Below are 14099 nucleotides of genomic sequence, written 5' to 3'. Positions count from 1 at the left end.
GGTACGCCGAAATTAGCTATCCAGTTTGAAAGGAGGGCCAAAGCAACGGTTGGCGCTTTCATGTCGACGATGGGAATGGCCACGGGCCAACGCAAAAAACGATCGATACACGTTAGGCAATATCGGTAACCTTGAGAATATTGCATGACAATAATGCCTAAGTGTATGTGTTCGAACCGACCTGCGAGCGTTTTGAATGTTCCCGCGTGTGAAGATACGTGCCTGGTAACTTTGCAACGTTGGCATGGTATGCATTGACACGCCCACATTTGACAATCTTAATCGATGGACGGCCAGACGAAACGTGTCGTTACCATTTTTCGCGTAGTACGTATTCCCGGATGGGAAAGTCGGTGTAACGAATGGAATACAGTCCGTCGTAACGGTTCCGGTACATATGGCCGCAAGTTGTCGATTGAGATATCGCAGTATATTTCGGCATCTTGATGGGGAAATCGTACTTTTCTCAATTGCAGCGCACTAGAGCTGGATTTGAGGATTTCGCGCAGCTCGTTATCGTTCTTTTGCGCTGCAGCCAGCATGGTCTACGGATTTCCCGATCGCTTCGATCCGGATAGAGTGTCGGCTACGTTATTGTCTATCCCTTTAATGTGCCGGATATCGGTCGTAAAGAAAAAATTTTTTTATTAACAAATATTTAAATTAAAATAATTACATAGATTAAAATACGAGTCAAATATCTAAAGATTATTCTGATGATATTGGTAGTCCTAACATCACTAATTCTTCTCATAATACTGATTCTTTATCAAATTTAGATCTCGCATTTTGTTTTTTAAACTGATTATAAGCAAATCTGAACTCAGTAGTGGACTCAGAATTGATATTCTGATATTTACGAGATTTTCTTTAGAACCATTGTGCGTTATCAGTGTCATAAGCCCGAGAAAAGTCGGAGGGAGTTCTATTTATAAGTGTCTCAAATGAGTCCGCATCTGAACTCATCATCCGTTTTGGCTGTTCTGGTTAATATCTCTTATGTCGATAAATAACATTTTTGTCGATAGATATGTGGAGGACGATTAAACGTGTTGGTGTGATGAGACGAGTTAATACTTTATGTAGTCAAATGTATTTAAAACTATTTGCAGTACAGAGTTAGTTGTCGTTCGCTCAATGTTGCTCGATATGCATATACACGATAATAAGTACGTTCGCTTGATATTAATCGCTATAAAATTGCTCGATACTCATTCGCCATAAGAAGGCTCGATACCGACTCCACCAAAGACTGATTGTCTTACGATCGTGTCCGTTTATTTATACTGGTCGGGAGAGTACCCGAAAGTTTAAATTCGACTTAAGATGACGGTTGTTCATAGCGGCTATATTGTTTTGTCTGGAGTTCGTTTATTATTATATTTCATATATCATAACGGTGTTGATACTACGAGGCAAAACAACAACATGAATCACTCTTGATTCGAATCGTCCTATGATTCATGTGCCGCTACAGATAGATATGCAATGGCTACACTCAAAATTGACTAGTCAAAGGTGTTTTCTTTTCACCTTCTACTTGAACAGAGTAGTATCTTATATGTAAGTGATGACTATTTAGTCCTCATTTGAACACAACATATTACTCCGTTCAGATAGAGCTATACGAAGACAGATATTTGTCGATTTTTCGAAAATTCGGCGAACATTATATCGACGATTAAATGCACTACAGCTGTTGGTCTGTTTTAAATTGGTACTTACCGAGTATTATAAAATGTAAAATTCAGAAAGTGCGCATACAATGCAAAAATATATAAAACATTCCAGAGTACTTGTTATATAACGTTTCGTATAACATCTACATAGGAGGTGATACGAGTCTCTCTTTACTTCCATTCCTTTCTGCTTCATTTCTTATATTCACTACGAAGCAATATGTAAGTGATTTATTTTTCTCGATAAAATGGCGTTTACGTAACTTTACCTATACATTATCAATCCTTGATAGTCTTTAGTCGTAGTCTTTAGTCTGGCTCCTAGTCAGGAAGTTGCATAAAACAGTTGGCAGGGAAACGAGAAGGGTTCAGGAGAGAGTTAGAATCATTGCGCGCAATTCTCGACGATAATAAGGAAGGGATACAGTAAATTGCTATCCAACGCAATTTAGAATACATAAATGCAGAATTTGCGGCGTTGAAGAAACATCAAGGTGAATTGGACGATCTGGACGAAAATCAATCAATGCAGGATCGCATTGACTTTCAACGTGAGTACTTCGAGATCACAGGAAGCGCGTGCAGGATGCTTAATGAGGCAAACCCGCGATCAGATAAAAAATCTTAAAATAATACAACAAATTCATCGTGCACATCATTGTCGGATTCCATCGATTTGCCGAGAATTCAACTATCCACATTTTCGGGAACTTACACAGAATGGCCAGGTTTCGTGGATCAATTCCGCTTTGCAGTTCACGAAAACCCCCGCATTGATGACTATCAGCTCTTGTTTAACACAAGAGGCATTTCATACTATAGCATCGTTGAGCAACACAGCAACCAATTACTCGGTCGCATGGAATTTTGGATCAAAGATATTATAGAACGGCAAAAATTGTGGCAAGGCACTTGAAAAAATTATTTGACTGTAGCGGCAGTCGACAGTAAACTTTCTAACGGTTTCTGTTCCGTGGCCTGTTACACAAAGACCCTATCCTTCGGACAAGGATATCCTAAGGACCCGCTATAAACCTTAGGATTTCGCTAGCTAAGGTTCTTCAAACGAGCAAATAACCTTTGTTTCAGCATTTCCTAAAGTTATTACCTATTATAGAAAGATACGGAAAATATAGTTTTTTTTTCACGTACGATGCTTCCCGCTAGCAACCTTCTATCGAGGGCGGTTAGCATCCTTCCTCTATTTCCCTCACTTTCGTAACAAAGATTTTTCTCGCTGAATCTGATGATCTCGTATCCTTAAACACACCCCACCATAATTTTGCTCTGCAGCATCATCGTGACGGAAAGTCAGTCGAGTCTCCAGCCGACAGTCGAGTTTCAAGTCGAATCCATAGTCGTCAGCCGACATGGCGACAGCATAGACATGGTGAACACGTCGCTCCGCGTACCACCGTTCTGACCACACGATATTATGCTGTGGTTCGTGATGCTGAAAGTGCAGTTCGGAACTGCCCGGATTACTAGCGACTAGACAAAATTTCAAATCGCTGTCGCGAATATCGCCGCGCCACACGTGCAGCTAATCCGGGACATACTGCTCGCCACGCCGAATACTGGGCAGTACGAGTACTTCAAGAAGGAGCTCATTAGGAGATTGGGGGCTCGGACTCCAAGAGAGTGCGAAAGTTGCTTGAAAGCGAACAGATAGGCGATAGAACGCCATCCCAATTCTGCCAGGATTTAAAGAACCTTGCCACCCCCTCGACATCGGATGTCTTCATCCTCACCCTCTGAGAGAGCCGGCTACCGGTGCATGTCCAGCATGTCCTGGCCTCTGTTAAGGACAGGAAAGCCGAAACACGAACCCCGATCGTCGATAGTATACACGAGATCCGCCCGGAGGCAGGACAGATTGTCGCAGTCAGCGCAGAAAGAACGACAACGGACAGCAAACGACAAAACCATGTCTTGGATGCGATAGTAGAAAGGCTAAACCAAATGTAAGTGCAAATAAGTGTGCTGAGTCTCGGTAGTACCCGCCCTTCACCTTCGTGACAAAGCTGGAGTCGTAGTAGATCGACTTCGAGAAACCGACTACGGCAAGACGGATTTTGTTACTACCACGCAACGTACCGAGAACACGCGAAGAAGTGTCGTTCGCAACTGGAATTTGGGAAACGGGACCGGCCGTCCGTAAACGCAAGCGATGACAGCCTAGTATCCCGCCGCATATTCGCGATGAACAGGTACTCAAAAAACTTCTTTCTGGTGAACATCGGCGCCGATATATGTGTATATCCGCGCAACAAAATACACAAACCCGCGAACAGAAGCGAGTACAAACTGTTCGCGGCCAACGGGACGAGGATCGCAACATACCACCCACATACATGACCACCCAACTGTCATCAATGGGATGTCCTGCCACGGCCGACCAAGTATCGATAGAAACCATTATCGGCGAGTCAGATTACCACAAACTCTTGGCGGAATTTCCGGACCTAACCCGTCTACCAGTTTTCGGAAAAGAGAAAACTCGACACGGTGTGGTACACCACATGACATTACCCCTGTACACCGAACATCATATCGAGAATAACATTATATACAAGTAAGGTAGTGTCCCATTACAAGACCGTTATCTTGCTCGATCTGCCTGGACCACATAGAATTTGGAACTGCAGCATTCTCAATGCGAAAACCATCGAAGAACGCGTTATAGCCACCCATGAAGTATCAGCGTGTATCAACTGCTTGAAGACACGACATTTGCTTCCGCAAATTATATTTGGATCCGAACCTTAAGTTAATAAATGGGGCATCACTGGCGGCCGATCGCCTCCCTGAACAAGACCTCCATCGACACCTCCACGTACACGGAAGATTTCATCAAATCCACCATATGCTGCACCGTCAGCACGATCATTTACAAGCCCACCACACATTCCTCAAATACAAAGGAGACAATAACGCTTACGGACAAACCTTTCAAAAGGGATCGAATCACCAACTACAGATTCGTCCAATCCATTTCATAACAATCTACTAGTTACTGCGCGAATTAATATTTTGAATAACAAAACTCAACCAGTACATTGTCGAGCACTGATAGACACCGGTTCTAGTATGAATCTCATGACCGAACGACTTGCAAACTCACTAAGAATTCCTCAACAGAACTGTTCGATGCCAATCGGAGCCCTTGATACTTTACCCACGACCTCGAAACGATCTGTTACGACCACGATTATGTCTACCGACTGCACATAATAACGCACCTTGTCGTTCCTGATTATACCAATAATATCAACATCAATTCCAGATCAACCCATCAATCGATCGACAATCCAGATACCAAGAAATATCCGGCTCGAAGGACGATATGTTTCGTCCGTTCGCGACGAAACGCGATCGTGATGATACGCGTCAACGGGAGTCGTAAATTCCCGCTACGATTGTTTAATCGATGCCACGAAAGAATCGATCCTCTATTTCGATTATGAGAATAGAGGTGGTTAAATTGAATATTACACTGAATGAACAGGTTAGAATATATTGTTTATTATTAAAATTGGTCTCATGGAGAGTATAAATGTTTATAGAATATCGTGTCTTAGACTAAGAGACGGCAAGAGTTTTGACTGACTGTCGGCTGTCGTGTTACTACGGAAGAAAGCTCGTTGTGGGTGTATCTAGAGTTCGAAGAAAGCGGGTTCGTTGATTACATTTTCCGTTAGGAAAGTAAGGGTAACGATCAGAGATGCCAATTGGTTAAAAAACGTTAGTGGATGAAGATAGGTGGAGGATGTCTCCTACCAACGTGGATCGTGGGTAACATTGCTCATGGGAAAATCCCGCTTTCTCCGTCTGGGAAAAATCTGCTTTTTAAGAAAGAACAATAAGCCCAAGAACTGTCCTAAGGACCATCCATAAACCGAAGATACTTACGGGATTAGAGATTCCTTCTTGTTAAAAACATTAAGCTTTATGGTGGGTCCTTAGGTTTATTGAAGGTCTGAATAATGTTGGACCTTTGGCGGTCAGACAACAAAGAGTGGCGTACGGATTATCTCACGCGACGTAACAATTGTCTTCAATTTTGAAATATGTTACGAAGGGTTTGACTGAGTTACTGGATTACTTCTCAACTATGGGACCCTTCGATACAAACATAAAAATCGTAGGAAAATGTTGAAGCAAGAAATTAATAATCATACTAAATGCAGATTAATATACAGTTCGCAATCGGTAAATTATCTAAAAAACTGATTTCCGCATGAAAATGGGTGAATAAAGAACAAAGCGGCACGTAGTATCAGCAGTAATTGAAGGACTATTCCAAAATTTGGTCTCAAGCCTTCTACATGCATAAAGTGCAAAAGAAATTAAAGAAGCATCATTTTTTTACTTACTATACAGATTCAGTGATACGTAACTAAATAGTATCAATAAGATACACTAGCGGCTACATAATACACCATAATATATACACTATAAGAATTGGATCATTCAAAAATTTATTTTCAATATTGACATACGCAGTCGCCCCAGTTTTGAATAACTATTTTAGGGGCCGTTATGATATATCGTACATGTGCACTTCATATATATGAGATCAGCACAACATAGATAATGTTCCAGTTCGTTGAAGGAAGATGTTGCTAAGAAGTGTATATTTATTACAGTTTGTTACAAACAACTGCAATAAATAAATTAATTTTAGTATCACTGGAGCAATCGTAGCTGTGAATTGCTTCTTCTAACAATGGTAAAGTTGATTATCATTCAGTATAAGGTTAATCTATCACTGAATATAAAGTATGAAAACAATGCAGAATTATATGAGCATCTCAATACGTTTTTATGGGCGCATCATTTTTATGTTTTCGTTAAATCGTGCGGAATGTAATTTCCATACTATTTTGTATGCAAAAGTATTCTCGAGAGAAAAGTTAAGTAATCGTTGGAATACTTCTTTAGGAGATTTGATGTAGGAGCTGAAAGGTTATGTAACTTGGCCAAAAAATTTATTTTTGACCTCGCAGGGAGAACTCATTAAAGCAGTGAAGAAAGCCTAGTCTGTAAAATAAATATAGAGGATTGCAAAAGGCGAGATACTTTATTAGCCTGGGCATAGCCAACGGGTTCCATCAAATCCCCATTCATCCCAATTCTACAGAATATACAGCGTTTGTCACCCCCGACGGGCAATACGAGTGTATAACGATGCCGTTCGGATTGAAAAATGCACCATCCGTTTTTCAGAGGGCTATTCTCAAGACCTTGAACCTTAGGACTTCGCCTACTCATACGTTGTTGTTTAACTGGATGACGTTCTAATTATTGCTGAATCGATAGACCAAGCTCTAGAGAGATTGCACATTGTATTAAATACCCTCGTAAACGCCAGATTTTCTTTCAATGTTTCGAAATACTGTTTTCTTAAGACGCCAGTACTTTATCTTAGGTACGTAATTCATAACGGAGAAGTTCGCCCCAACCCGGGTAAGATACAAGCCTTGAGTTCTTTACCTACACCAGCGACCGTCACATTATTAACAAAATCAAAGAAAAAGAAATTAATCTGGCCGAAATCTCAGAAGATTGGCTACTAGCGGAACAATGTCGGGACCCCCAAATCTCCGAAATCACCAACAAATTGCAAAATGACGTGCTCGCGGAAGATATCGCGAGTGCATATGAATTGCGATCCGGTTCCCTTTACCATAAAATACAAAGAAAAGGGAGAAATCTCTGCGAGCCCATCGTACCAAGAGGTTTTAGGTGGTCCGTTATTAGTCATGTACACCAGTTAATTATGCACTTAGGTTAGGATAAAACGCTCGAGAAACTGTACGAGTATTACTGGTTCGAAGGAATGGCGAAATATGCTCGCAAATTCGTAGAGAACTGTCATGCTTCTCGGGTTTCTAAGGCGAATTCGGGTAAAGTACAAGCCGAATTACATGCCATATCTAAGACCAACATACCTTGACATACAGTTCATATAGACATAACAGACAAGCTGAGCGGCAAAAGCGATTTGAAAGAATACGTTATTGTTTTGATTAAGTCTGCCATATTTCTATTCGGCAGTCCTTCTCGGATAATAGCGGACTATGGGAGATATTTCACGGGTAAAAAATTTCAAGATTTTTGTCGGGATAAACACATTAAACTCCATTTAATAGCAACCGGTGCTAGTAGAGCTAATGGGTGGGTAGAGCGTACTATGGGTACGTTGAAGAATATGTTTACGACAGTAGAAACGACCAGGCGGTTGTCACAGGTGAAATTTGAGCAGCTATATGAAAAACCAAACTTCCGAGCGCCTTATCACGTGTGACCGTCTGGTCAGCACTCGTTCTCAGCCGCCTGGGTGGCATTCGGTCACTCTAGCCGTTCTCCGAAATATATGATAAGTACGACCAAAGCCACTTCTCCCACTCCAACGAATAAAAGAATATAAATGCTCTCTCCAGAATCGCCCAGTTAGTTTAAAAAATTCTCAACTACCCTAAGTATCGAAAGTGTATCATCGCGAGTCAAAAATAATATTGTACAAATTGAGTAAAAAATAAAGAACTCGATCTCCTGTTCGGAAATTGATAAGTTTCTTGTTTTATCATAATTTTCACGCGACATTTTTGGCGATCCTGCCAGGATCCATTCGCTTCAGTGGAAACGAAATCACGATTTCGGCGTACGCGCATCATTGAAGATCGAAGAATCAGCGGACCACTGCGAATCTTTGCTACTACGAAGCCCTGCAGCAACTTTCAACGTTCCACTACGGTGAAACTAGACGAGAGGACTACGGTCAACGCAGAGCAAGCCTACGAACAAGATTCGGAATCTAAAAACAACCAGAGTCTCTTCAACGGCTATAGCTACTACGGTAAGCTAAAAATCTGGATTTATTTGCACATTACCGTACGAGAAGACCAAGTTTGTCAAGCGTTTCTAGCCCAAGCAGCAACGATAGCTCAGACTCGTTAAGCTCTATTAGAATCATGTCTACATCGCGAAAAGACAAAGCCGAAACCGTCTCTACAAACGGAGCTATGGATAATTCGACTCGTGCCATACTCGACACGATACAAAAACAAATCGAACTTCTTACGCGACGTATAGAAGAGACATATCGGATAGCCGACAGTGAAAATAAGAAGCGTACAGCAGAGATAGAGCTATTAGGCAAAAATATCTCCAAAATAAAAATAGGACACGACGCTACTACAGAACTAGGCTCCCTTATTACCATAGACGAATTTATTGCCGCGAGAGATAGAACTTCCCCACCGTGCGCTCCGATTCGAACAGAAGCAGACAACCATCCCTCTTACGAAGACCGTCTACCGCAATTCGCCTCTCCGAGCTTACGGGCTAAAGACGCGATAACATGCATTCCACAATTAAACGGCGAAGACGATATCGGAGTAGAAGAGTTCATACGCGAAGTACGAGAAATGCGAGCCACGTGTAGCGAATCAACTCTATTACTAAAAATGATCAAAATCGGGAGAATCACGGGTAAAGCCGCAATGGCCATTCGCAATATACCGATCAATGAATACAGACACCTGTACGATGCCCTACGACGAAATGTAGCCACCCAAGATTCCGTTAGGGAACAATAAGACCAGCTACGCGAAACGAGACAGCGTCACGACGAAAGTGTGCAAAGTTATATCATCAGGTTCCGCAGAGCGCTCAATAAGCTACAATACAGTATAACGAACGAATACTGTGACGAAATTACTAGACGAGCTATGAACGACAGGATTTTAAGAGACTCCGTAACCGATTTTATTCGAGGCCTAAAAACCGAAATAGGGCAATTACTACTCGCCAATCCACCATACAATATCCTTGAAGCCGAAAAAAGCCACCGACATCGAGCGATTCTTCAGGGAAGATCGAAATCGACGACCAAAACCAATGGAACGATTACGACTCCCCGAGCAGCGACGACTAACGACCAATAACCCCAATCCAATCATTAGAAAATCAACTCCAACACCTAATCCAATGCCAAGAACCCTCCGGCAAACTGAACAAATACCACTTGCCCAAAGGACTCAATTAAAATGCTTCAAATGCAGCCAGATCGGACATGTCTCTAGTCAATGCAGAAATTTTCATACACCCAGCCAATTTCCGAGATCACCAGCAGTCCACAATCTCGAGACATACAAGGAAAAAACAAAGGAACCAATAGACCAAACTTACGAATTAACGCCACAACAGGAAGACTACCCACAGTACTTTTACGATCCGACGGACGACGACATAAATTCCTCGTTGACAGCGGAGCAGGAATTAACATACTCAAGCGAAGATGCGTATTACGACCAAGAATAATAAAGGAACGAAAATTCTCGATGGGACACTCTAAATTTAAAACTAACGAACACGTCTTGGTGAAACTATTTGGCAGAACTCTAGAATTCTTTGTAGTAGAAGACAACTTTCCAATTATAGAAGACGGCATACTCGGTTTACCAGTCCTATCTAAATTCAAATTTGAACTCTCGAATCAACAATTAAAACTTGACAATAATATTCTTTTATTGCAACAGGAAAATGACGTATCTCCAAAACAAACAGTGTCAAAAACAGTCTACCTGGAAGGGAAACCGACAACAATATGCTTTATCAATGGTGGTGAGTGCCCAGTCAAAATGACTAATCTTATCGAAAATTCAAACACGTACGATCAAGTCTCCACATTTAAAGATTTAGTCAGACTTTCGCATATAGAGAAAACTCTCCGTGAACCAATCGAAAAGATATTGCTGTTTTTAGCTCGACGTATTCAATTTAGAGACCGATTTGTTACCATGCACTAACCTTGCTAAACATACAATAACGTTAAATGAAAATAAAATCATTAACACAAAATCTTACCGACCGCTTGAATGCCACAAAGAAGAAACCAAACGACAAATGGACGAAATGCTACAAAAGAACATCATAGAACCATCTGATTCTCCTTACAATTCACCAGTCTGGGTAGTACCAAAAAAGGCAGACGCCTCAGGGAAACAGAAATGGCGAATTGTAATAGACTTCAGAAAAATAAACGAGCTAACTGACCAAGACGCATATCCATTACCTGACATAGACGACATACTATCCCAACTAGGCAACGCAAAATTCTTCTCAGCCCTCGATTTATCCTCCGGATTCCACCAAATCCCAATGGACACAGACTCCAAGAAATACACAGCATTCTCCACACCACAAGGACACTACTATTATAATAGAATACCATTCGGCTTAAAGAATGCACCCGCAACATTTCAACGCATGATGGATACCGCGCTAAGGGGACTCATAAATAAACATTGCTTCGTATATTTAGACGATATTATAATATTCGGACAGTCGATCGAAGAGCACAATAGCAACCTCGCAATAGTATTGCAACGCTTACGCGAACTCGGACTCAAAATACAGCCGGATAAATGCGAATTTCTCAAACCAGAATTAGAATATCTCGGACATATAGTAACCGCCGAAGGTGTAAAGCCAAATCCCAAAAAATTAGAAGCTGTTAGCAATTTCAAACAGCCACGTAATCCCACAGACATCAAATCCTTCTTAGGATTAGCAGGTTATTACCGCAGGTTCATCAGAAACTTTTCCAAAATCGCGAAACTATTGACCGAACTTACAAAAAAGGAGACATCATTTCATTCGACAGATAAAACCCAGGAAGCATTCCAGACGTTAAAAGACAAACTCTGTTCATCACCCGTACTAAAATTCCCAGACTTTGCAAAACAATTCACATTAACGACTGACGCCAGTAACGAAGGTATAGGTGCGATCTTATCACAGGACGGACATCCATGTTGTTATATCTCGTGAACACTAAACCCACCGGAACGAAATTATTCCACTACAGAAAAAGAACTTTTAGCAATAGTATGGACCGTGAAACGCCTCCGACAATATCTGTTAGGGCAGAAATTCCTCATACGAACCGATCACCAAGCGCTAAAATGGTTACAGAACTGCAAAGACCCCTCATCATGCTTGATGAGATGGCGATTAAAATTAGAAGAATATGAATACGACGTAGAATATACGAAAGGAAAAGATAATACTGCAGCCGACGCACTATCTAGAATACATGCTCTGACCAGACAACGCGAAAATCTAAACATAGAACTCGATAAAAAGTATCACGATTGGCAAAAATCTACCGACGCGTTACCCAAACTTCTCAAAATGACTCCGAACCGTAAATCTTTCTATCAATTATCCAAAACAGAGCTAGGAAATTACGACATAATCGAATGATTAACTAAATTAAACGAGATTATTCATACAAACGAGAAGATAGGTATAGGCGACGACAGTTTCACAGAGACCGAAAAGAACACGATCAAACGAATTTTATTATTCCTGAACGACACCGTAAAAGAATTAAATTTTGCATGGGAACTAATCCAAACATATAGCGAAGAGGAAATAGACGAATTATTAAAAGAAAATCACGATTTAGTAGGACACCCCGGTATACAAAAGACATACGACCGCATTCGTGAACGGCACAGAGTACCAGATTTGATGAAACGGATACAACAACATATAGAATCATGCGACACCTGCCAAACATCTAAAACTACACATATCAGACCGCGCGAAGAACCTTGTATCACCGACACCACCCCTCGAACCAAACGATAAAATTGCTATGGACTTATTAGGCCCACTGAAAAAGACGAAGAAAGGCAATCAGTACATTCTATCAATACATGACGAACTGACAAAATACTTAATACTCGTGCCACTAAAGACCCAGCAAACGGAAACAATTTGGAACGCACACTTGAATCATTACATTTACATCTTTTCCGCTCCCAAAAAGATATTAACCGACCGCGGACAGAATTTTATATCTAGTTTGATGCAACAGTACGAAGACGCGTTCATAATCAAACATATCAAAACGACATCCTTCCACCCATAAAGTAACGGATCTTTAGAACGAACACACGCAGTAGTAACAGACATGTTAAAATCGATACAGCGAAATTCGGACGAAGAATGGGACGATCAACTTAACTCCGTATGCCTTGCATATAACACAATGATACACGACTCCACTGGTTACACGCCATTCGAACTCACATTCGGACACCAAGCCAATCTTCTCTCCACAATATCCAAGAATCCCCAACGCACATACGCAGACGAAGTCACGTTCCGCAAAAAAGAATGGGACTCTAGACTCCAACACGCTCGCAAAACATTGATCAAAAGTAAACAGCGATATCAGCGCGACCAAAAACGTAAAATTATAAAACCTCAATCAGTTTTCAAAGAAGGAGACTCCGTTTTAATACATAATGATCATAAAAGGCATAAACTTGATGTGGAATGGATAGGACCATACACGATTGATGAAGTATGTACTCCATACTATCTGATTCAAGACAAAAAGATACACGGTAATCGTTTAAAAACTTACTTTCGAGGTCGACGTTCCTCTTTGCCGGAATAGTATCCGCGCAAATAAATATCACACCATTAGAAGGAAACTCTGTATTCGTAGAAAACATAGGAAAAGGATATTTGTACAGCAATACTGTCAATGTTATAGTAGGATTAGACACTAGCGACATATACGAGCAGATAAGCACAATAGGATCATATAAATTAACAATAGACTCACACGCAACCAGCAAAGAATACGCCGAAGAGTTAGACGGATTACAAAATCGTATCAATAACCTAAAGCAACTTGCAAAACACTTGAAAGCGTTAACACATATCCGAAGCACACGAGGTTTACTCAACATCATAGGTTCCGTATCGAAAAGTCTGTTCGGAACTCTCGATGATGACGATCTTACGCTCATAAACGAGAATATGGACAAACTATTCGATGACAATAATAAAATCAAGACCATAATAGCTAATTAAACAGCACTTGTTAGAAAAATTGTAAACTCAGAAAACCTAAACCAGTTAGAGATCACATAACGATATACTAAAACAACAACGGCAGGCAAATATCGGTAGATTTATGCTTAAGATGATCATGAAACTCGACACCGCAATGCAAACTTTACACTTCCAATTAGATGAAATACTTAACGTCATGATATTAGGCAAACAAGGAATAATTAGTCCACAAATACTCGACCCCGATGAATTTATAGAAAATTACGCCAAGGCAATAGGTAACCTGATGTACAACACCGCGATCTCTGCCAAAACCGAACATTTTCAATTCATACTCGACATCAGTGATCTTAAAATCTTCACAATAAATGACAAAATATTTTTCAAAATCATAGTACCTTTAGCCTCTAACACAGAATGGAACATATTACAAGTATATCCTATCCCGAGTAAGAGTGTTACGTCGCGTGAGTCGGTACCTGCGACGTCCCTCATGGTCTGGCCGCCGAGGCCTGCACATCGTCACACTGACCC

General features: G+C 40.9%; 1 protein-coding gene across 4 annotated transcripts in view; it reads left to right on the top strand.

Annotated features, from left to right (window-relative positions):
• LOC139993506 (uncharacterized) overlaps positions 1–14099 on the top strand; it is a 60501-nt gene that overhangs the window by 20147 nt on the left and 26255 nt on the right. For 2 of the 4 annotated variants that reach the window (XR_011801395.1, XM_074112016.1), the window contains exon 4: positions 8307–10310. The exons of the other annotated variants lie outside the window; for them this stretch is intronic. Coding sequence is in view for 1 of the 2 variants with exons in the window: in XM_074112016.1 (XP_073968117.1) it covers positions 9773–10310 (538 nt within the window). In the remaining variant the exon portion in view is untranslated. The remainder of the gene's footprint in view (positions 1–8306; positions 10311–14099) is intronic. 4 annotated transcript variants of the gene reach the window in all.

This window comes from Bombus fervidus, chromosome 13 (genome assembly GCF_041682495.2).
Source record: "Bombus fervidus isolate BK054 chromosome 13, iyBomFerv1, whole genome shotgun sequence".
Classification (NCBI taxonomy): domain Eukaryota; kingdom Metazoa; phylum Arthropoda; class Insecta; order Hymenoptera; family Apidae; genus Bombus; species Bombus fervidus.
The sequence above is the reverse complement of the archived record's forward strand: the minus strand, read 5'-3'. Positions and strand labels throughout refer to the sequence as shown.